Source organism: Rhodamnia argentea, chromosome 4 (genome assembly GCF_020921035.1).
Source record: "Rhodamnia argentea isolate NSW1041297 chromosome 4, ASM2092103v1, whole genome shotgun sequence".
In the NCBI taxonomy this organism is placed as follows: Eukaryota; Viridiplantae; Streptophyta; class Magnoliopsida; order Myrtales; family Myrtaceae; genus Rhodamnia; species Rhodamnia argentea.
In genome coordinates this window covers 27,367,661-27,392,691 of record NC_063153.1, presented here as the reverse complement: position 1 = coordinate 27,392,691, position 25,031 = coordinate 27,367,661, and the positions used below count along the sequence as shown (strand labels likewise).

Sequence of the window (25,031 nt, the reverse complement as noted above, 5' to 3'; positions counted from 1 at the left end):
CTCCTGATCTCGATGGGACTGTGGCGACAGGCTCGGCAATTTTGGCACCTCGGGGCGCTGGTGGTTCAAAATAGTTACTCAAATCCAAAAAAGTTAAAGACTGCCAACTGTTTGCACATTGTTCCAAACTTCCCATGTCAAGAACGTGACAACATCAAGGCAAAACTTAGGTTTGCCGACGGCCTACGGATGCTGACAAAGCCCCCGATCCTGATTCCCTTTGGTCAAATCGTTTTCATTGAAACTTAATTTGCAAGAATGCGGACACAAACCGTATTCTTTTAGGAAAAAAACTCAGATGATTCATCCTTGAATCCCACGCGGCCTTCACCGTTTTTCACCAATCAACTTTTTTGAAATATGCATCTTTACATCCTGACGTTTTGTGATTAGGCACGGAATTTGTCTAAGCGAATCATCGCTTTCCGTTCTGCTTTTCCGATCGGAGATAGGGGGGGAAGGGGAGAAGGGTGTTTTTTTTGGGGGGGGGGGGGGGGGGGGGGGGGGGGGGTTTTTTGTGGGGGGGCGGGGGGGGGGCGGGGGGGGGGGGGGGGGGGGACTTGGGGGAGATGGGGCACTGGCGGTGGGAGATGAGGTGCATCGATGGGAAAACATTTATGAGAGATTTGGGAATTTTAAATTTCTCCCAAGGAAAGCGTAATTAGGTCGTTTTAATGTCGGATTTCAGCCTAGAGTTGCAAATTTGTATTTTTTTTTTTCAAATTTTAAACATGAAAGCATAATATCTTTAAACCTAAACCCATATGAAACAATGCTATAAAGATATTCAAAACTAGGAGATTTTGTGGGTTTCCTTTGAATACTCCTGACATGAAGCATAATATATCTGAATAAACCCATATGAAACAACTAATTCGAAGCAGGAATAAATTCACATAGATTCACAATAACGATAAATAGAATATGCGATTAGAATTAGATATTAACGTTGTGAGAACGTGATCGATGGCCATTTTTCCCAACAAATTAAGCTATTAATAAATGGAGCTTACCATTCCGACACAAAAATTTAAAAAAAAAATGGATCTTACCATGCATAACAACCGTAACTTGACATCATAAGCCTACAAAAGAATTCCACCCCAAGTTGTCTATTACCAATGTAATCGACCCATACCAATCTCATTTTAGGTGTTAGTGACATCTTTATCTTAATTACGAGTTCCATCGTTAGCTCTTTACGATTTTGAACGAGGGTCTTCTTGGTATCTCAGCCATCTCAACCGTCGATATATATTGTTATGAAGTACAATTCGCTTCTATATGGATCAACAACTCAAATGATCGAGAAACATTATCCGGAGACATGGATAAAGGTACTTAGGGGATTCCATTTCCTATCGGAAACGATCGACTCCTTGTTTACTACCTCCTCCTTTATCTGCTGCCGCCGTCACCGCCACCATCAAAACTCGGTGAAAATGACTAGATTTTACAAAAGTTGATTCCGAGGGAAACTGCAGATCGCTGCCGTCGCCTCGACGGGCTCTCGCAGATTTTAAGTCCTTAGATCAAATTCTTATGGCATCCCCTCTCAAGTTGAGCCAATTGCTGTATGAAATGGAGCGGTTGAAGATAAACACAACCGCTTTCCCTCGATCTAAGCGCTTTAGAAAAGTAGATCCATGCCCAACATTGGCAATACGAGTCATTCACATACCCCATGAGTGTGGCTCCCTTGAACCTTTCTATCATACACTATTAGGGATGTCAAATGGGTGGGTCGGGTCGGGTTTGGATCGAGTTGAATATTGTCCGATCTATATTGAATAATTTGACCTATTTTAACCCATTTCATGCTATATGAATCTAGTGACCCATACCCGACCCAACTTATATTGTTCAAACACCCCAATATCAAATTCCACTTTAGGGAAAATCATTTTTTTATACATTTTTAAATATATATGTATATATATTGCTATTTTTTTATATATATTTTTCTTAGCTAACCCATTTAGAATCTAATAAGTTTCTAAGTAACCCGTTTATGATTCACTTTTAAAACTTGAGGAACCCATTTATAACTCACTACCGTGAAATATGGGTTCTAGATCCATTTAGCTACGTCCACATACAGCTAACGTTGCACTCAATTGAAGGAAATCATTCGTCCGAATCGACCCCATTTTGATCCCCCCCCAAAAAAAAAAAAAAAACCAACCCCATGAGAGAACTGTTGGAAATTCTTATAAAGGTGAGCTAAAATTGATCTTGTGAAAAACAAGCTCTTAAATAAAGTAAATAAAATATAAAGAAAATTCTTAATAAGGGCATAAAGTGCCATCATTTTCTAAAATAAAGGCATGAAGTTAATATTATTTCAAATAAAGGCCTAAAGTGTCTTCATTGTTTCAAAGAAAAATCCGATCGAGGGCATTTTTGTCATTTACTATTTTAGAATTTTTTTCCCCTTTTTCCTTTCTTTTTTTTTTTTTCTCTCCCCTCGCCTGTGGTTGGCCATTGGCAAATTGGCAAGGTGAGGGCTACCCTTGCGGCCTTACCCACGAGAGGCGAGGGCGGCCCTGGATTGGGTGCTGGCGATGGTGGGGCGGAGGGTCGGCCGGTGTCTCTTTGGTGTCGCCGCGGCATGTGCAGCAGAGCCTCGTGGTTGGGCGAGGCTAGCCCCGAAGTACTCCGCTATGGTGAACGCGATATTGAAGAAGAAAGAGGATGGCATCATCGGTTCGAAAATTCACCGCTAGACAGATGACCCGTGAGAAATCGATCAAAGAGCAAGAGTGCAAGTTTGGACCGTTATCGATAACCATTCTCATGGGGTCTTCACAAAACCACAAAAACTAGGAATTCTTTTTTCCCAGCAAGGGCGAGAGACCGTCGCCGGAGGGCGACTATCACCGGAGAACGGCCACCGACAAGGGGTGTTGGCATTGGTGAATAATTAGGAGACCTTTGTTTCTCATATCGGGCACGCTCACGTGTGCTTAAAAGTACCGAAATATGAATCGACGACATAAAACCCTTACGCACGGAAGGACGAGAGGTCCCCCCTCTTGGACAGCGGGCGGGGGTTCCTCTCCTTGATGAGTGGAATGGCTACCCCACTCGCCGGTGAGCGGGGCGAGGCGGCGCCTCCAAAACAACATCGGATTTTAGGCTCATGTTTTAAGTTGGCTCATTTGTTGTGAGATCAAAGGGATTCGGATAGGATAAGCTTGGGCTTTGGGTCCATTTTAAATCACATATATTGTACTCGTATGAGGGATTATTGTAACGAGTGATTAGGATATAGTGGAACCGCTTTACAGAACGTAGCCATATTTCTAGGGTCAACCTAGTAAACTCGCATATCAATTTTTTTTTTCTATTCTCTGTGTGATTGTTCCGATTCAATTTAGGATATAACCCATCAAGGGGAATGAATAAAAAAAAGAGGGGGAGGGAAACAGAAACATAGAAAAAAAAATGGAAAAAAAAGTTTAAAAAATGTAAATAACGAAAATACTCTTAGTCTGGCCTTTATTTGAAATAGAAAGGGCATTTCAGACCTTTATTTGAATTATTTAAAATTTTTCCTAAAATATATGAGGCAATGTTAGATGTGACTAAATACAATCATGTGTCTGACCAAAAAAAAATGAAGAACACAATCATGTGATCATATTATATAGGCCTTATCACATCATCGATTTCGGTGTCAATGGAGTGAGACGGTACTAGTGTATGCCCGTGTTTTGACAGTGATCTCTGATAGATGAGTAAGTTAGAATTACACACTACAACTAAGGTTATGGCCCACTTACACTTCCCCTCCTCATTCTATAAACTCACCCTAGAGGGAGAAGAAGGAGAGGAAGACCTTAGTCCCGCATTTGTATGACTTCATCCGTACCGATTAATTCGACGATAGTGATTAGCTGAACGAAGTACGCGATTTCGATTCAATCTTAGGTGCTCTAAACTCTATGCACGGGTTATTAGGTTGTTGAATTTCCTACAAATGCCCCGTTTAACTCAAAAGCTCACGAAAAGATCAAATTCATAATTCAAACCGTCGCTAAAAGCGACTCGTACTCAATGGAGTTCAGACGGAGTGATATCTAGCCATAAAGAGAGAGGGGAACACAAGAACAGCCTTAGGTGCATTGAAATAGATCCATAAAAATCAATTTACTTCTGCAGAATATTACATACTCTTATGAGATGTTGACTACAATCTACTTAAATGTCGATTCATGATCTGTCACATCACCTAATATATCAAACATATACATGGGTCTTAGCATTTGTCGTATTATTCGGAGTAAAGTATGAATGTACATGCTTGGTCCCTCCCCAAGTGAATCACAAGTGGGTGGATATGGGATGAGGCTGATCGTGCCAATTGCCAAGTACTTGGGGGGCGTGTGTTGTTGCCAATGTCTCATGACCCATGCTTGCCTCCACGTGAACTTCGCACGCCATTCCAATTCAACCGCCGCTCACCGCAATCACCAGCCCCACGTAACTCCACAACCACTGATCAGTTCTGAACAAAACCCTGAACGCATCACCACATCTGGCCGCTTGCTTTTGCCCTGGAATTATGTCCCCTTCTTGATGAGATCTTTGAAGCCTACGTACACAGACATTTCACTTCGACCAGAGTTCAGACGGCATGATTGGACCCGTTGGACCCGTTGTTCTCAACGGTGGTCATTTTTTGGTAGCTCGATGTTAGCAGAAAGCCGGTGCATCGGGCCGCTTTGAGGGTCGCATGTAGGTGCATTGTCCCGTGTCGATGCGTGGATCGTCCCGACTGGCCACGCGCCGCATTCGTCCATATCCGGATCAGGTGGTCCAGTTTCCCCTCAAATATTGAGCGGACAGAGCACGGAACTAGGGTCAGACAGAAGGGAATGATCTTCCACTATTCTAAACAGAAGAATAATGAAGAGATTCCATTAGTGTTGCGGTCTGACGTGTCAATAATCAAGAACAATCCAGGGAATGTCTGGGCACCAAACGATCATGGCGATCTTGAACGAGCTCCTGGAATATGCATGATGATGCGTTTGACGGGTATATGCCGACATGTTGGACCTGTCGATGAAGAACACAAGAACAAATCATGCTGTTCAGCTCTCTTGTCAGATGGAATCATCACAACGATCCAAGACAGATGTTTGGCCCCGCTTGAGGTACGGATGTCGCCCTCATGATTGCACGTAGGACTAACTCGAAAACCCTAATGAAGATCGACCTGTGCTCTAGAGAGAAACGCACCTAAAAAAAAAAAAATTATTACATTGAAACCAATTCATCCTTACACCGTTTGATTAAAATAACATAACCGTAAACTTTTTCATATTGATATCAATTCGATCCATCCATCATTTTTATGAGAAATTGCCGACGTGGATGTCGGCCATCCTACGTGGTATGATTGGTCTTGATATAGTATTTTTAAATATTTGTAATACATTTTTTTTATTTTTTTACTCTTTTTCCTCTTTTCTATTTTTTATTCATTTTTTTTCCTTCTTTTTTTCTTATGTTTTTCTACTTGTCCATAGCCGGCGAGGTTAGCCTCGCTTGGGCAAGTTCTCCTTGTCGGCCAAAGGCGAGGGTCAACCCCACCGGGCCGTGCTTGGGCTAGGGCGAGTACCGGCGAGGTTGACCCTAACCTTTGGCCAATCGCCGGCCACCAGCAAACATAATAGGGAAAGAAAAAAAATAAGGAAAAATAAATAAATAAAAATATTAAAAATATTAAAAATGTCCATGTTAATATCAATTACGCTACGTAGGATCATTGTTGTCCATGCCATTAATTTCCAATCAAAATTCGTAGAATGGACTGAATTTGTAGCAATGTGAAAAGATTTTAGACTAAGTTGGTCTACTAGAAAAATTCAAAACTGAATTGGTACAAATACAATAGGTTTAGGACTTTTTTTTTTTTTATATACTTTTCACTCAAGTTAATCATGCTCATCTTGATGGGCGTTTCTGCAGGAACTCAGAGTGAATTTCCACTGTACGAATGATGGCTTGGTGAGGCCGGTCAAAGAAAAGGGGCGAGTGGGAAAACGTGGAATGGTAAATTTTGTTGACTTAAGTAGGGATGATTAATCATCATTATCCACAGTAATCACGACTTAAGTGTGCTCTAATGTGAACTAAAGAGCCCTCAAAAGTCGAGAGACAGGCAGAAAAGTATGTTTAATGAAGACATTAGGTTGAGGGGTCTTGTCTGATCGTACCATAGTTTGCGGAATCTTGGAGTTCGAATTATTTTCTCTTTTTCTCATGTTCATAATTTCCTAGGAAGAAAATAGATGGTGCCTTCTCGAAATAATCATTTGACTAAGTCATAAAATTTGCACCAAAAATATGCACAAATTTTTTTTTATTTTATTATCGAAAACACGAAATATATATTTTATATTATAAATCTAAGTAACCCTTTTGATCTGTATGAGGTAGGAAACTCTCGAGTACGATTTTAAGGGAAGGAATTGACCCACTTATTCCGATCGGAGAGAACAGGCCATTCGAGCATAAAAGCCACTATTTTAACTATAGCTGAAGGCGGTATCGAATAGTGAACTTAGTCGTTTATAGAGCATGACCTGGATTTTCGAATATTCGTGACCTACATCATGGAGTGCCTACCTTATAATGAAGCTTGGTCTAAATTGGCGTTGTGGGTCGAATGATAATTTTGATCTAGCATTATTTACACCCCTTCATTTTATTCCGAATGAAGTCATACCCTTCGAAGGGTTTCTTGGAAGTGTATTTGTTCAATGGGGCATTTGGGGGCTACGGAATAGACAAGATGCTGCTGACGTTGATAGTCCTTTAGTATTTAATGACTTAACTTCCTTTAGCTTAAACCGATCCACTTGATTCCTTGACGCATTGAAAGAACGGGACCTAGTAGAAGAAGAACGGGAAGTCAGCTACTTGGCGTTAGAAAGTTCAACCCAACGATATAAATGAATAGGTGTATAGAGATCACATGTATATAAAAATCATATAAACCTCACTATCACGGGATGTAGAATATTTTTATCTTCCCTCTCGTGTTCAAATCTGATTAGGAGTAGCAGCACATGCAATTTGACTAACAAGGCGGACTATCCAAAAGTTTTTTTAAATGTTAAGTCACGCATTCATTTAAACGTTCGTAACAATGCAATGGTTCTAAAAATCTCATATGGCATTGGATCCCGAGTTTAAATCTTTCCAAACCTCAAATCTTTCGAAACCCTTTATCTACCTCCCCATTAATTGGTACAGGAGGAATACATTGGGATGATAGGGGAGATGGGTCAATTGGGTTCTGTTAATCCGTGGCATGACCTCAAATAAGATGCTGAGAGTAGCGGTGGTGGCTAGGAGAATGTATGATCGATCATGTCCATAGCGAAGCCTATCAGAGTGCGGAAAAGCTGAAAAGACGAGGATTGAAGGATCTATTGACATTTTCGACCAAAAAGAATTAAAAAAAAAGATCTATTGACATTGTTATTGATTTTCATATTCATAATGATGTTGAAACTGTGTCATTAGCTATTTAGGATAGGGCCATAATGCCTAGACTTGTGCCGTGGATTAATCAGCCAGTGAAGAAAGCCATCTATTTACGGAAAAAGAAGGAATAAATGTATTGAAAACTCTAAAACTTATCGCAAGAGCGCAATTGAGTCATAAAAATATGCAAAATGCGTAATCAAATTCTCAAACTTATTTGCGGGTCCTAAAACTTTTTCATTGCATGACGTTGAAGCTACGGCAAATACCTAATAAGATTCGACACGTAAGTCCTTTTTCCACACGGGAAGAAGGAGAGGGAGAGAGAGTTGCGGGGACACACAGACAACTCCATGAAGACTTTCCATTTTGGTGCAAGCTCTCGTTTTTCCTCGGCTGTCCACATCGCTGCCGGTCCTTTCGCCGACCCAAATTTTATTTTGTCCCAAACTTCCTTTCTTCCGCCCAAACACACCTCCCTTTCACCCTCTCCCTCTTGCTCTTTTCTTTACAAATACTTCTCCATTTTGCCTTGAGCACCGAACATTTGCCCTTCCAGCTTCCACGTTATCGCCGTTTTCCATCAATCTTGCTGCTGTTCCTCTGTTCCTTTTCATGTTTGGGGGACTCTGAGATATGGATCTTCAACTTGGTCTAGCTCTCCCAATTCACCACCCTGCCATAGGGTCTGAGCCAAATGATCAAGAAGGCTTACACAAGAAGTGGGTCAACAGCAAAAGGTGTCATGGAGAGGCATTTGGAGAACGCTCCTCACGGAAATCGCAGTCGTTGGCGTGGAGCGGCCGGCCTAACGAGGACGACGACCCGAGCGAGAGGCGCAGCAAGCTTTCTTGTTCTATGAACAAGTATGTCACGCCTAGCCGATCCCCGATTTTATGTTCTAATCGTCCTCGATGGGGAAAAGTAGTTACCACATTCGATATCGATATTCGTTAGAAGTGAAAGTCACTAGGGTCCGCGTTCTTTTTCAGGTTTAGGTATAGAGAAGGAGCTGAGGGCGATGATCAAGTTGTGGGGTGGCCACCCATCAAGTCCTGGAGGAAGAAATTCATGCACGGGCTGCAGCGTCCACCGCGCCGAGATCTTTACCATAATGTCCGTCCGGCCGAGAAAGAAGACGGAAAACCCGGTCATAACACGTTCGTGAAGGTGAAGATGGAAGGAGTGGCCATAGTAAGGAAGATCGACTTGCGGATCTACCAGTCTTACAACAGTCTTAAAGGCGCCCTGATCGCCATGTTCTCGAGATGTAAGCTAACATTGCCCCCCATCACCTTAGTGCTACGTAGTACTCCCTTAGATTTCCTAACACTAGTCACTAAAATCAATCAGCCTTTGGTTTTGTTCAGACAACAGAGATGACTTCAAAGATCATGCCAGCTACACTCTAACTTACCAGGACAAGGAAGGAGACTGGCTCTTGGCTGGAGATCTTCCATGGCTGTATGTTCATCATCCTTCTCAGCTCTTTGTTCCCTTGTAATTTAATTGTTCAAACTAACGTAAGGGCAGCTCATACAGAAAAGTAGGTGGGTATTTATTAGAAACGATGCGAACAGGCGTAATGAATTTCATTTCAACGACAGACTTGAATTGGCAGTGAATATGCTTTTACAGAAAACTAGGGTGGTCATTTAGCACAGTTAACCGTTTTCGATTCAGAAATGCTTGTGGAGATAGTAGTTTCTTCTGGTGGACAAATTCATTGCCGGTGTCGGTTTTCCCCGCTAAAGATCACCATCACCCTCCACAGAATTAGTCCATAAACACAAAGCTTTGCTTAAGAAAGCAATTATGCAGTTGACGTTGTATGCACTGGTCATATGATGTTATGTATAATCGAACGAAAATATGTGAGCTGAAAATTCGTTGTAACCATCTACCTGCAGGAACTTTGTGGAGTCGGTACGTCGCCTGGAGATACAAAGGAGTAGAGATGGAAACCAGATTCGTGCAGGCCAAAACCATACCATGTCGAGCTCGAACATCCTCCGTCCCTACTGAGTTTGCACCAGTATCCAGCAGAAATACATCTTTGATATGTCAATTTGATTGAATAAGATGATTGTACGAAATTGTTACAGTCTAAGTTAGCTTGCTTACCAGCCGTCTGAAAATTCTTCGTTCCTCCATGTAATGTGACTTCTTGATTTATAGCCTGGTAAAGTTGCTAGAATTGAAAACTTTTCGCTGTCTGATGAGTGCCAACAAAGTGCATCTTCATACCGACGTCCTCCGGCATATACTAAGGAATTAGTGGGGACAAATGCAAACTCTTTAATCTTGTTTGTTACGTGTAGATGAGTCAAATGCTTAGTACTGCAACATATCTGTTGCGATCTGGTGAAGGGATCGTGGTCATCAGCTTTTGGTCGGTCATTGATCCATCGAAAATTGGCAACTCTCGGTATGGGACCTGACTAGGAAATCTGCCAAGAATATGCCTATCCTCACCGATTTCGCGTTCAAGAACTTAAAAGTTTCGACAGATGAGAGAGTTCCAAAATCTTCAAGTTGGGCAGTGCATTGAGTTTATGCTGATCTTAGTACTACTAATGAATTCCATTAACAAGGTTTCCTATAATCGGCAATTACTAGATTCTGATATCTAGGCACCATTTTTAGTCGGTGATAGAGAGCGGGCCGGCGAAGGAGGAATGTCCATGCGGATGGTGTCGGGAACTATCGATGAGGTACGAGGAAAAGGAGATCGAACCATTGAACCGAACTAAACCAAACCATCTTTTGACAGTTCGATTCTGTTCAAAAAAACAAAATTTTCAACGAAAATCAGTTCATTAACAGAAAATGATTCGAAATCAACCTGTGCTACTGCTACCTGTCTATGCTAACCATCTTCTTCAATAGATTTGAAGTGGGCTGTCTTCCCTAATCTGAAGCAGCTTTAGATTTTACATTTTGAATGGATCTACGATTTGTGACTTTTGAAATGTTCGTTTGTGCTGGTTGGGGTTTTGGGGACCTAAGACACTTGGGCTCACACTACTATTTTGACAAAATTATAGTACAAGGACTAAATTTTAGAGGTAAGTCATTTACTAGTTATAAACCTCAACAAAGTCATAAGAAAATTAAAATTGTTACACTTTTGAAATTCGACACAATAATGTTATAGAAAAGAATTTAGCGAAAATATAAAGAGTTCGGGCTATAATGCTTTTTCCGAGTGACATATGAAATTTAATCTCTTCGGTTAAAAATAGAAGTGTTCTAACAATATGGTTGGGTCTAAATTGGATCGGATGTAAATTGTTGAAATTACATAAAAGTGGGTCTATGCGGATTGCATGGATCACTTTGAGTCAGACTCATTTTCGATCTATTAAATTTGACTCAACCGACCCCGTTTGGCTGGTCTAATGTCGAATCTTTTGTCCACATAGAAACACGAAATCAACCAAAAAAAAAAGGAAGAAGAAAAACCACGTGAAGGACAAGGACATTTCGTGGAGAGGAAATGGAATTGTGCCTCTGTCAGCAAAATTTAGATAAGTACCCGCACTGGTACTGGCTTTCGTTTAAAAAAGCGTGAAGTATCAGCTTGACATGCAAGCTGGACTTAGTACACAACTCCAATCTTCAAGAGGTTTCAAGTCAAAGCCAATAGGGATGGCCTGTTACCCGAAATTCACTCTGTTTCTCCTCTTGCTTCTCACCCTGTCGTCCATAACTGGTGATGGAGTCGGAGTCCTTGGCCTTCCCGAGATTCCTAAGCTTCCCAAGCCTGAGCTACCTTCCATTCCCACGATCCCGGCTTTGCCTAAGCCGGAGCTACCGCCTCTGCCGAAACCAGAAGCCCCGACCTTACCGAAGCCCGAGTTGCCTCCACTGCCGAAGCCCGAGGTCCCAAAGGTGCCTGAAATACCAGTTGTTCCCCGAGTTGCCGGGCGGCTACCATCCCTAAGCTCCCCAAAAGACTTGCCTGCCATCCCTGATCTTTCCCCACCCCACTCATCCAGTCCTTGATCAAGCAATCTCCTCAGTTCAACGTCCTCTCTCTTGTTATTATTCAATTGGTAATACTTCCATTATGTCATGTGGAATATGGGTTTCTGCGTCTGGCTCAAGCGTTATTGCGAGGAGATCGTGGTTTCGCGGAATGAAGAGACCCTTGCTGGTTTTGTTAAGCGCATCCAACCAGAAGGATGTACAGTTAAAAGTTTTAGGACTCTGGAAAAATTTTGTGGCTCTATCGGAATATTAAGTCTCCTCCATCTAACAATTATCGTACAAAATCTCACATGGCAAGCTCGACTCGCTACATTGTTGACGAGTCGACAATCATTTTACGGGAAAACATGCACTGTGCATCGCTGCTACCTGTTTATGGCGCTCAAGGGTCATAACAAATAGGAAATTCGTTCTACTTTCATATCACTTCGACCCAACCAATCTCTTGAGAATCAATCCCCGGCCTCGTCACACGGCCTCGTCACACGGAACTACGCGCACTAATGCAAAATCAAGAATGCTCCGGTGCTCCCCACTTACCCTGTAATCACAGAAAGAACCCCATAAAAAGGCAGCACGAAGGTTTTGGCAAACTTCGCTTCTGTTTACAAGTTGATAGTCGTTGACCGGTTAGTTTCGTCGGTTGCCGTTGCTCTTCATGTCATGGACGTCTTTTAAAGAAAACGTTGGTGAAAATGGCAAAAACAAAAATTAATTGGTGCCGATCACGGTGGGACTCGAACCCACAATCTCCCGCTCCGGAGGCGAGCGCCTTATCCATTAGGCCACGCGATCATTACGACGACTGTCTCTTAGATCTAGACTTTATTAAGTAGACAACGCTGGACCACCTATACCTTTACCCTGTTGTTCAATAATCATTTTTTGTACTTACCATGATGGAAGATCAGACGCCTGACGCTTACATTCTAAAGGTTCCATCGATTAGGACTAGACTTGCATCTCAACTTGAGGCGGGGCAGATAGAACGCAGCAGCGCGTAAACCAGGATGCCCCGACAGGCCGGGCACGTGTGGAAGCGGATACAAGAATATCCAGATTTGCCGCGGTTCCCTGATTCTGTCCGATCAAATAACACAAGAGACCCAGATAAACCTCCAGGCCATCAGATGACTATTTTTTTTTTTTTTTTTTTTTTTTTTTTTTTTTTTTTTTTTTTTTAAAAATTTTTTATTTTTTTTTTTTTTTTTTTTTATTTAATTTTTTTTTTTTTTTTAATGTCTGAAAATGCCTCATTAGTCCGTATCGTGCGAGGACAGTGAGGATTTAAGTTCCTTTTCCTCGTATCTTTTGCCAGAGAGCAGGGAGACAATAGCAGGAAGGAAGGAAACAAAGACAAAATTTCTTGCACTAGAACCGCTTTGAGATCCAGAAGATTTGAGCGAGGAATAATTTACAACATGCTCTTCTGCTCTTACTCCTCACTGAACTACATACTTACACATCTCAAGGAGCTGAATACAAAAAGCCATACCCCCTCAAAAATACAACTTGCTAGCCACTCAAAGAAACAGATCCTTCAACCCGACAAAAGCAACAAATCTAGAATGCATCGGCAGAAGGCAATGCAGCTGCAGCCTCAGCTGTCGGCAATTCAGAAGGATTGCGACAGCAATAGTGGAACTCTACCTGCAGTCTTTGATGGAGAGAAAAACTAGAGGCGGACCCCTTTTTCTCGTCTTCCTCGAGTTCTTGGACCTGTATAGCTGCAAGAAACCTCTTCATGTATTCTCCACAACACTCCCTTCCTGCACATATGACCTCCTCCCACTCTTCTTCTTTCTTCTCGCTCTCATCCTCACCCTCTTCCGTCCCCAAGCCATGACTCGCGCCATTCTCGGCCTTCCTGTACAGTGCAGCGGTTTCATCGAATTTCAATATATATGCACGGTCACAACCTTCAAAGAGCCGTTCCCCCAATGAGTCGATGACAAAGTAGGCATGATCTTCCACCATCAGAACAAAGAAATGATCATTCCAGCTCACTATGTATATGCCATGCCTGCTCTCTTCAGCTTCATGCATCATGATTTTAACCCACATGTCATCAAATGACATAGCTCCCGTCAGAGCCTCGAATTTCTCCGGGCTGAAAAACCCGATGAATGACTTATCAGGACTGATTGTGAAAGGCTTCATTCTGGCTTCCAAAACGGTCTCGAGATCAAAGTGTTTATTGGGGAACCTCATGAGGTAGGTCTCATCGGTGCAAAGCCTCTGCCATTCTAGAGAACCATCTTTGATGAGGGAATTGAATTGAGCTCTAGTCGGGAGGTTATATTTGTTTGAGTGGAGAAAATTAACAATTACGGCAGCTACTGCAGAACAAGCGCTTTCTCCACATGCTTTTTCACTTCTCTGATCAAAGGAAGCAAAGAAAACATTTGTTCTGAGTTTTGTTTGCCCATCTCTGCTGACTAGTTCTTTCTCCTCCCAAAGGCAGTCATCTTCTTGACAGTCCATTTCCGGAGGAGTCTCCTTTGGAGAAACATTCTGCAATATGCAGCCAATATTGACACATTAGACCGCCAAATCAAATGAACAGCATAATACTAATATCGCAACAGGGCATGATGAATGGCATACTTGACACCAAGATCAAGTGCGGCATGGTCACACAGGATGCAATTGACATGGTGAGAGCTTGATAAGGACCAGATCATACTGTCCCAGGGCACAACTTGTGCATTGAAAGTGGCAACGTTTTTTACATCGAGTATGGTTAACAACTGTCTCCGGAACTCATTAACAAGACCCTTGTATCAGATAGGAAATATTCGTTTCTTAACATAATCATCCTCAAGCAAATAGATTCATGATCTTTGATAAAAAAATATTTCAATTTTACTTTCATATCCATCTGTTGTCATTGTTCTTTTGCAGAAAAGAAAAAGACAAATGTTAATTCAACCTTTTAAAGTAAGTGCATACAAATTTTTGTCTCCCCTGATAAAATCCTGAGCTCTGTCACTGTTCTTAACACAGGTACATGATCTCAACAGCATAGCCAGCATAGCCAGCATAACCAACATCTAAAACTATTTCAATGTAGACCCCAGAAGATTAATCCCCGGGAAGGCTATTGAAGCCATTATAATGAAATTGACTCGCAATGAATTTGTACCGCGCAGCAAACTTAATACTTAAAGAAAAGGCGCGGTGCAACTAGGGTTATTCATGGTTTAGTTTGATTTGGTCCAGGCTATAAAAGTTATTTTATTTGCATCAGTTAACAGATACAACATACAAGAAAGTGACTAGATATCTACCATTTTTCACATTGACAGAGCATATGAGTATCAGCAGACAATGCATATGGAATGAACCAAAAATTGGACCAAAGACATGCATAACAAGTTCAGATAAAGAAAAGAGAGATGCTGTGTCTACTAAGATGGACCAATAAGTCAATTTCAAGTTCGGGATGCCTAGCTTTGCTGAAAAGGACAATGTTGCGCAAAGGGACAATGAGGTTTTCCGTACCGTTTCAGAACCGGCGGGAGGCGAGTCAACGGAGGGGACAATGCTGACGTGGCGGTCAACGTCAGCATCCGGATCCACGTCACGCCCATGGGCCCCCTCGCCAACCAACGGCTCTCCTGTCGATTTAAAGCTCAGTCGCCGTCGCTTCCACGAGAAGAACCCACTCTGTTTGACCGGCTCCGAACTCGTGGTCGTCGACGACCCCGGCTCGGTCCCGGGACTCGGCTCGCGGCCGTCGCTCTCGGCGGCGGAGTCCGCCGAGTCGGAGGCGGGGCTAGTGGGTCGAGCCTCTTGACTTTTCTTCTGCCTCTTCATCACGGCGTTCACTATTTTAAAGAAACCGTCTTCTCTTTCGGACCTGGCCGTCGAGTTTTGGCTTTGCACGACTTGTGCCAACGCCGATTCGCTACGACTTCTGACTTCCGAGAAGCTGACGCTCACCTGTATAATTAATTAAGATTTAAAAAAATTAATACAAAAAATAATAATAATTAAGACCCCAAGTCTTTTTTTAACGTATTAGGATGACGCATATATCAAGAAGGTGAATATTTGACCAAATAAATTTTCAAAACGAAAATGACGACAAAGGGTTGTCAATAACCTAATAACACTTCCAGAACAGGTCCAAATCAACCTCCAAAATTTATTACAAGCAACTTTGGGATGGTCGGAAAATGCAGGGAGAATTGGTCAGCAGGACATGCACATTCAGATCGGATCGAACTAGTTCAGATGGTAAGAAAAGCTAAAAAGACGAAGATGGGTACGCCCAAAAAAGGAAACTTTCCTGAGAAGACGATGAACTGCGAGGCTTTGAGGTGAGGAAGAGAGATAGTTTATGTAATTTATAGACGTTGGACTCACTCACCATAAGAGTGGCTTCGCAGGTATCGCCAGCTACCTGTAAAGCGATGGGAAGCTTCTTCTCAACTGCGGACTCCATCTTCGAAGCCATTTCTGCCAAATTCAACGAAACTTTCCCAATAACCACCAACCTGTTCTTCGATGCCGCGCAATCCCCCTGCAAATTGAGCCCAATTTCGAGCATCATCACGCGCGATCCTCTCCTCGACATTCAATCGAACATAAGGACAGCACAAAGACGGAGACAATTGTCACCCGACTCGGACTTACGTATAACACTTTGAAGGAAACTTCCCACGCGGCGAAGGAGCTGCCGAAGCTGCACGTGCTCTCGATCAGCTCCCCCTCGTCCCATTCGAAGGCCGCATCTTCGCCCAAGAGCCTCTGGGTCGTGACATGCTTCGGGCGCTTCGCTGTTCCCGGGAATTGGACGAGCCCTTGCTTGGGTCCTCGCCACTTGAGCTCGAGGAGGATTGCCTTCTTCGTTTTCTTCTTCTTCTTCTTCTGCCTCATCACTTTCGGCCTCCGTTCTCTCCGCGAACACATTGAAACCTTCGAGCCTCAAATGGCGGAACTTGACATGGAGTTTCTTGGTTTCCTCGGGTTGCCATGGCGACCACTTCCCCATACCTTGTCCTGTCAATCGCCGAAGTTCGTCTAGCAATGCATGAGCGGACGATGCGAGGGTATATACGAGAGAGAAAGAGAGAGAGAGAGAGGAGAGAGAGATTATCCTCAGAGGCGAATTAAAGAGGAGGACTTGTTCTTGATTGGATCGATGACGAAGGCTCGAAGGATTTTCCTTGTACATCTGGAGGGCGAGACATTCAACCATTGTTTCCGCGTGAAACGACGACGCACGCGTCTGTGCAAATGCGCAAGACAGGCACGTTTTCGTTTTCCTTGTGCTTAGGGAAAATTGCAATTTGGCCCCTGGATAGTAGGTCATGGGCATTACAATTTGCACGTGAGTCCCTATCTTTTTCCCATTCTTTCGATTTGTTTCCAAAGTCTTGGAATAGGTTGCAATGTCCCCCCGAGCATTGACTTGCAGCCAATTTTTAGCGGAGCTCTGGTCACGGGCTTCTCATTAGACTTTGATTTTTCCCTAGCTCGATGGTGAGGATTGGAGGGCCCGTTTACCATGGGAAGCGACCACGCAAAGTGGGCAAAATGATTTTCCTTGAGTAAAAGATGTTGAATAGGTGAAAGGAAAACAAAAAGTAATGGAAACAAAGACCGACAAATTCGAAATGGTGTTGAAACAATGGATGGCTGCTGCTGTTGTCATTACATTACCGGCGAGATTGCTCTGATTTTTATGAATGATTTTGCCTATGTTGAAAGGTCCGATAACAAGTATATAATTGGAACTCGGATTTGTAAATTAATTAGAGTTTTCGAGACATTGTAACTTAATAGAAAGTCAGGAGGCAAATGGGTTTGTAGTGGAAAATTTTGGGATTTTTTTTTTTCTGCTAGCAGTCCCAAATCCCAATAGGACAAACAATTGACCTACAAAATGACATTTGAAAGTTCGAAAGCTGGCACAAGTAGAATTTTCACCATTCCACTGAAGTTATAGCAATAGAACATTTTCTTAAAATGTTACTTAATTTAGATCGACTTAATTTACATATTACGTGGTTGATCAAAGCATTGAAATTTACGAAATGGGTGTATTGATGATTTGAATCGTAGATAGCATGATCTATCCAATTGAGTTTATCTATTCGAGTAGGGAGCATTTAGACCATTAATAAATCGTCCTCTTGACTTTCACTATTTGAGTGAATCGGATGTATATATACCTTCTCAAATCGAACCATTCCTCGTTAGCATCAACGGCCAAGCTCAATTAAAAGGACAAATTGTACAATCAATCGTAAATTTATTATATAGATGTTAATTTAATTCTAAACTTTAAATTTGGTAATTTATTCTTTAACCTTCTTGCAAAAGTCCAATGTAATTCTTTCAATAAATTTTTGCCAGAAATTACAAACGTGATAATGTGTTGCTTCGCAAGAAAGCCGGCAATGATCAAATTGTCGCGTCAATAATTTCCGATGAAAATTGATAGGAAGGACTATATTGAAATTTCACCCAAAGATTTAAAACTAAGTTGAAAAAATTGAAAAATCGATGGCTAAATTGACATTCGTATAGTATGTTTAGGACCGATTGTGTTATTTTTTCTAATTAAAATATGTATGTAGGAGTTTATTTACTAGTGAATGAAACTCTTTGTAGAGCACAACCATCAACAACTATACGAATCGAAACGAATATAAGAATGAATTTCTTGAAAGATGGTCTTATCAATAAGAGTGTGTTTGTTTGAATGAAAGTGTTCTTGGAATTTTCATTTGTTTAGTTAAAAAAATGACTTAATTAAAGGAAAATAATCTCCAATAAAAAATAATAATGCATAAAATGAAGAAAGTAAATTCCTAAATTTAAAGAGATGAAAACATTTTTCATAATTATTACTCTCAACTTATTTTATTATTTTATTGTATTTTATTTTATTTTATTCTATTCTTTTTTTCTTTTTCTTTTCTTTTACCTCCACTCTCCACCACAACCAGCTGGCGGCAGCCATGAGCGAGCTCACACTTGCTGCGATCTGGCTAGCCTTGAGCGAGCTTAAGGCAAGGGAGCTCGAGGCTTCCTAGAGGCCAATGAGCCATGACGCCATCCATGGCCGCCGCGGTTGATCACAAGAGAGAAAGAAAGGAAAAGAAAAAGAATGAAAAGAAAAGAAATAAATAAAAAATAAAATTACTCTAAAATTTTGATTTATTTTTCGCATGAGATTGATTATTTTTCAAATGAGAACAAAACATCAAAAAAATATTTTCGACACACATCACAAAACAAAGAAAAATTAAGATTTCCTAGAAAGTGTTTTTCTTTAATACAAAATTTTTTCCCCGAACAAACACACCGTAAAAAGACTACGACAAACTGCTAAAGGGCACACTGTCCCTTACATTAGTTATTCTCGATCTTCAATATGGGAAAAACAACGCGACAATCCCTTACATTCGTTAGTTTCGTTCGAAAATATGGAAGTACGACCGGACAATACCAAGAAAAATTTGACGCGTAACCTATGTCGATGGTTGAAACGAGGAATACGAAGGCAACGCAGTCTTTTATTTTTTAGTCAAATGGAATGTCACCTCTACAGCAAAAACAAATTTAAAACGAGCAGCATTTCTTGGAAGCCACGTCATATCGGAGAGATCAAGCTTAAGACCAACACCGCGTAATTCTCGCGTCGCCGACTCGCCGCGCCCCAGGCAATTTTCTTCTTCCTTTCCGAGTTTGATGCCGTACGATTTAGAAAAAAAAAAAAAGGGGCGATGCCGTACGATACTATTTGTTGCCTTATTAACAAAATAAAATTTACAATAACAAAATAATAACAACAATTTTTCATTTTTATTTATTCCAATAACTATTTATGTGTTTGAATTTTCTTCTATTCTATATATGTATATATATATATATATATAGCATTTATGTTTATTACATGTATTAGGGATACTAGTATAGTTTATCATTTAATAAGTTTTTCTTAAGGAATAATGAAGGGAATTGAAAAGGAAAGAGAGGGACTTTAATAACAAATAAATAAATAAATAAATAAGGAAGGCGTAGTACTTTTCGGAACCGTAAAAGAGAATGATCATGTTTTCTCTCACTCACTAGATTCGGTATTCGTTGAGTGCTCTACCTCGTCAATGTTGTTTTAGCCCCTTTGCATTTCTTGTCAAAGTCGAACTCTCGGCTCTCAAATGCTACAATGAGCTTCTTTGCTGTTTAAGATCTAGATAGTCAACGGAGGTCATATCCGTTTTCGAATCTGTGGTTTCTTTAGCAGCGAAATATTGGAAATTCTTAACATCTCCATTTGTACAATTCCATATTTATTTACGTTGATATGTTGTTCATACCAAACATTAGACAAGGTAGGATATGAAAATATTCAACTTCATTACTGCAATTCACCGAATAATGGATGAGATATAGCAAAATCCATATATTTCATTTCCTATCATATCCTATCTAGTGATATTATATTTTGAAATTTAGACGATTAAAAGCAGTTTAGAGCAGTTTAGAGTCGATCTTCTTGAAGGAATCGTGTGTCTTGGGCTGGAGATCTGGGCCGCGACTGGGAACAAATGGGCTAGCCCAGTGAATTCAATTCTGATGGGCCCTAGTGATGGACCCGAACCGATTAAATCTGTCTGCTGGGTTGAGCAAATTGACTGATGGGTTGAGTTGGACTAATGGGGCTGCGGATGGTTGGCTTTTCGCTAGATTTTAAAACAAGTTGGGCTCTCCCTCCTTTTGTTTATTTATTCGTTTGTTTTATTCCCACGTTCTACCGAACTGAACTAAGAGCACTTTCGGAAAGGGAATAAAAATAATAAAATAAAAAGAAATAAATATTTTTCTATTTTTCATTTTTTTATATTTTTGGTTATATTTTTCTATGAAAAATATATACGTGATGTGTCGACAAAATTTCAAGTGTCAACAGGAGATAAAAGAAGCGAAGAAATGGAAACGGTTCTCCTCGTTCGACAAATAAAAAAAGTACAGAAATTATCCAAAAGGAAACAGCTCATCCTTTCCTTCGCTAGCTGGTGACTAAAGTTTGTCGGCCGTATCAAGAAAGGGCTTTGCTAGGGGTGACTATATGAATAATAGTATATTATGAGCCACAAATTCTTAAAAATTTGGGCCTTAACAATAATTTTTAAATAATTTTATCTGTTTGTTTTTGTGGTAGAAAACAGACTGTTAGTCTTACAATCGCCCAAAAACTGTAACATAATCAATTCTCACGAACAAATTGTTCACGGGTGCGATACCGTTTGCTTCGATTACCGAGTTTGTTCACGGTCGTGGTACTGTGTGCTTTAATTATTGTAAGGCATCTGCTCATGCCAGTGGGCGTTTTGTCCTAGAATGATAGATGCACCGTGAGGGATGGAATACTTGCATTCTTAATTTTTGGCACAAGTGGACTGTTTTCAGAATATGTGTGTATCGTTGGAAAATTGGTTGCCCCATTTTGCCAAATAAGCCAAATCTCATTAAAAGGAGAATCCTTGGTTGTTGGGAGAGAGAGAAAATATTCCCTCCATTTGCATGTTTTAGAATTTTCTTAGCTCATCACCTCCTTAGCGCGCTGCCGTGACCCTCTCCACGCGCCCGGGAAGACGAGTTTAAAGGTGATGTCGAGTTTGGGACCAACAGTTCTCAATCTACATGAGTTTGGCTAAACCCTTATCTTGTGCGACGGTTGGATTTTAATTTCTATTGGTTAATCATATGAGATTCTACGTAATAAGAAGCCGCCACAAACTTATTAAGGTTGACTATAAGAGAATATATTAATTCATATGCATCTGGAGGTCTAGGATGGGGGAACATGATTATACTAGTTATTCAAACTAATGCCTTTTCGGTACCTAACTTGATTGACTATCAACTTAGTGTCATATGCTATCTTTTTTCCAATTATGAGCCCTAAAATTCTTATCCACTAGGTGTCCATGAGATGTTTTTTTTTGTTTATTATGATCCCAAAATGTAATAAAATAATATAATTTGAATAAGCAAATCACGACACAAAAGCGATATAAAAGAAATTACAGCTAGTTGATCAAAATAGTAATTAAAAAAACAATAGATGGTGTGTACCGAAGCTAATTTAACACGAGGGTTGGTCAAAATATAACATGGCCTTGTGAATAAGCCCCAGGACAGCAACCCCAAGAGCTAAAATTCAAATTGAGTCTAATTTCTTTTCTAAAAGATTGACATACCTAAACCTAAACTCTAAACCTAAACTAATCCAAAGGTATACATTAAGATCCCTAAATTATATGTGTATTAACGAAAACAAACTAAGCTAACTCTAGCATTAAAAATCTAACAACATAATCAAAACCTATTTCTAAGATAATTTCTAATTCTTCTAGGTTTTTAAAATAATTATCTCGAATTTTTATTTAGATTTTTTTTATAAAAAAATTATTCAGAAAATGGGCTGTTATGAATTCTCGGGTCTGGGCCAGGGAGACAAATTGGGCTTGGGCTTTGTAACGTCAAGCCCCTTTTTAGTCAAAAACTCTCACAAACCCATTTTCAAACATAACCCAACTAAGCCCAGTTTCTATAATGACGGAATTTAAACCAAATTTAGCCCATTTCCTATATTTCTTTCTTTCTGTTATTTCTTTTTTTCATTATTCATTAATTCTTACTACTTAGTCAATCGTCTCCTCAATTCTAGAGGTTTTAAACGGGTGGTTGGGGGTGGTATATGGTTTTATTCATATTGACGTATTTAACTCGTTTTGACATATTTTCATGCAGTGCTGATTTAATGACCTATACACAACCCCGCCCATACTTGATCCATACTACTTAAACACTTTTATATTTGACCAAATCATAGAATACTCATTTCTTATAATTTGATTAAAAAATGATATTACCAAAACACTTTCATGTAGTACAATTTAGTGAATTTTTTGTTTTATTTTTATTTTTTCAAAAATAATTTTATTTTCTCTTTTGTTTTAAAATGTTCCTTCCAATGACCAACGAGGTAGGGCGGTGACCGGTGGTGGGGGGCGGGACGACATCGGCATTCCCGAACAATTTTTACTTTTTTAAATTTAATTTAATTTTTATTTATTTCTTTTACTTTTAAAAAAATAAAAATCAAGAAATAAGAAAAATAAACTAATATACTTGAGGCCGATTGACCCAAGCCAAGTCCAACCCACTTAATTTTTTAAATGGGTCACAACTGTGTGGCCCATTTTTAACCCATCTAATTCAACTTCAATTTTTTGAATCCATTTTTACTTGGCCATTAAAAACTTACAACCCATAAATAATCCATTTGTACAAAATATGAGTCAGAAAATGGGTCGTGGACCAATATTGGCGGCTCTACTCAATGCCCAGAAATCCCCCAAATTTACCTATTGTTTCAAGAACATCAAAGCTCCAACTATAGCCCACATGGATATTATCTCTAACCAGGAATATAAACAGCCCCACCGCACCACGTTGGTCGCTATTGTTGGCCATTAACCACTCGCCATTCATTATCAAAGCATTGCAGTAGTTTTGAACATGGACAAAGGAAACAAACCGACATGGATGTTACTGGAAATCATCACTCAGACCATCACCGTCTCTCACTGTTGCCCACCACCGGTCCCCATAGAATCATGAAACACAAAGAGAGAGAGAGAGAGAGAGAGAGAGAGAGAGAGAGAGAGAGAGAGAGGCTTGCTATCTTGAGTGATCCTTCCAAACTTCCAAGCTACCATGAGATATTACTCTCTTTGGTACTTGTTCTCGTAAGAGTCAATGACTAGTATATCGTCTTTACTGATGTGTAGAATCAATGATAATGATAATCGGTTTTTGCATTCGTCATTGTAATCATTCTTGGTGATCTTCAAAATATCATAGGGATGTTTTACAATAGACAAGCACACAAAACCCCTCTTGCATTAACTTAGTAAACTCGGGGCACAATTCTTTGCAGATAATTTCATCATTATCTTATCCAAAGTGATACCTTATAGAGCCACCAAAGTGGTCACTAACATGTCAAGTCCCGCTTAGCTTGCAAAGATGGAAACTGGAATATACTTCAATAAACAACACAATATGGCATTCCGATAATTCCAAAAAATTCTTCAACACAAAACCAACACCAAGCGAATCGATTCCAAAGAATTCTATCCCTAGATAGAAGCTATAGCTTTGAAAAATCCAATTTAGCAAGTGTTAGAGCTTTTGGAGATCTAGATAGAGATTTTGACTCCGGATGGCCACTTAGCCTGGAAGATGCAGCTCATACCACACTACACGCATATAGATGGGCTACGATGGCATATGTAATGGTTCTTAAACAATGTTAAATGCAAATGGTGTCTTAAGATCGCAATGAGAGGCTAGGTCTAATGTCTGAGTAGGGAAATGCCCAACTATTTTAGGACCCAATTGTATGACACAAAAACCAAATGGCAACAAAGGAGCATCATTTAGGAAAGATTCATGAATAGGAGCAAAGACAAGTTGAGCATAGGCACAACCGCATCTTCATCTACCCAACCACATGTCATGTGCCAAAGGTATATCTTCAGGCGAGAAGGCATGATCCTTTAGCCGAACCACCTCTAAGAGCTCCTCCCGCTCTACAGTGTGGGCGAGAGGTAGAATGATATGGCTATTAGGGAATGATATGCCTCACACATGGAATGGTGTAAGGACTTGTTTTCATAGTTGTAGTTGAATATGCACCAATTCCATTGTCAGCCCACTCGGATGTACAGAAAGCATATAAGTACAGTAGGGTGGACATTTTGAAGAAGCATGGTGGCGTTGGTACAGAGCATCTCTCTTTCAAAATTTGATAACATTGATGCATTGTATGTATGAGGATCCAAGGAATTCATTTGGAAATGAGCTATTAGCAATGGTGGCATCTTCCACCCCATTGCCACAAACCAACCAATCATCTACCAATCCATATACAGCATCATTAAGACCCTATACAATTTCTAGCTATACGTCGTCAAAGTGCGGCGGATCTCATTCTCCAGCCAAAAACATTAGGTTGTGAAATTTCACGAGCTATCTGCATGAGCTGCAGCAAAACTACCATTGTCCTAAGCAAGCATTATAGAGGACTCCTACGATGGGTGCAGTTAGGGCCGGTTCCATGGATCTAATCGGGAATTAGATTGGATCGGTGGTTCGATTCTCGGATGGATCCATGAAACGAGAGGGCGGTTCATGGTTTCCATTTTGTGGAATAGGTTCCTAGCGGACGGTTCTTGATTCTAGGATGAGAACTAACTATCCTGGAACCGATCACCCCTAATCGGCCCAACATGGCTCGAGATTAGCCCGCCTACCTAGTTGGTCCGAATCGGACTGAACCGAGACTGGTTTTGGTCTAGTCTGGAATCGATCCGGACTAACGCTAGTTCGCGCCCAACAAAGCCATTTCGGCTCTATTAGCCCAGGTCCGGTCCATTCTAGACCTAGCCAGAAGTAGGTCGAGTTGGATCTCGATGCGGTTGGCCTCGACAACTCTCTTTCGA

The 25,031-nt window shown here is 40.7% G+C and overlaps 2 protein-coding genes and 1 non-coding gene across 3 annotated transcripts; 1 reads left to right on the top strand and 2 right to left on the bottom strand.

Annotated features, from left to right (window-relative positions):
• Positions 1–7,976: 7,976 nt before the first annotated feature.
• LOC115727103 (auxin-responsive protein IAA3) lies at positions 7,977–9,683 on the top strand. Its single transcript, XM_030657262.2, has 4 exons — positions 7,977–8,369; positions 8,496–8,773; positions 8,874–8,967; positions 9,414–9,683. Exons 1-4 carry the CDS (start codon positions 8,140–8,142, stop codon positions 9,526–9,528), a joined length of 717 nt encoding a protein of 238 aa, XP_030513122.1. The 5' UTR covers positions 7,977–8,139; the 3' UTR covers positions 9,529–9,683.
• Positions 9,684–12,218: 2,535 nt separating this feature from the next.
• Positions 12,219–12,291, bottom strand: TRNAR-CCG. Its single transcript has one exon. It is a non-coding gene; the product is annotated as a tRNA-Arg (tRNA).
• Positions 12,292–12,836: 545 nt separating this feature from the next.
• Positions 12,837–16,593, bottom strand: LOC115743535. Its single transcript, XM_030678364.2, has 4 exons — positions 16,138–16,593; positions 15,872–16,024; positions 15,001–15,441; positions 12,837–14,010 (listed from the first exon to the last, which is right to left on the bottom strand). The coding sequence occupies exons 1-4, from the start codon at positions 16,411–16,413 to the stop codon at positions 13,060–13,062; spliced, it is 1,821 nt and encodes a 606-aa protein (XP_030534224.2). The 5' UTR covers positions 16,414–16,593; the 3' UTR covers positions 12,837–13,059.
• Positions 16,594–25,031: the final 8,438 nt, after the last annotated feature.

What these genes read in the sequence shown, in the direction of transcription:
- LOC115727103 (XM_030657262.2), top strand. Translation starts at nt 8,140, where the DNA reads ATGGATCTTCAACTTGGTCTAGCTCTCCCAATTCACCACCCTGCCATA. An exon ending in GATCGCCATGTTCTCGAGAT is followed by an intron (nt 8,774 to 8,873) that starts GTAAGCTAACAT and finishes GGTTTTGTTCAG; the next exon opens with ACAACAGAGATGACTTCAAA. An exon ending in GCTGGAGATCTTCCATGGCT is followed by an intron (nt 8,968 to 9,413) that starts GTATGTTCATCA and finishes ATCTACCTGCAG; the next exon opens with GAACTTTGTGGAGTCGGTAC.
- LOC115743535 (XM_030678364.2), bottom strand. Translation starts at nt 16,413, where the DNA reads ATGTGTTCGCGGAGAGAACGGAGGCCGAAAGTGATGAGGCAGAAGAAG. An exon ending in CCTGCGAAGCCACTCTTATG is followed by an intron (nt 15,442 to 15,871) that starts GTGAGTGAGTCC and finishes TTAATTATACAG; the next exon opens with GTGAGCGTCAGCTTCTCGGA. An exon ending in CTCCCGCCGGTTCTGAAACG is followed by an intron (nt 14,011 to 15,000) that starts GTACGGAAAACC and finishes TGCATATTGCAG; the next exon opens with AATGTTTCTCCAAAGGAGAC.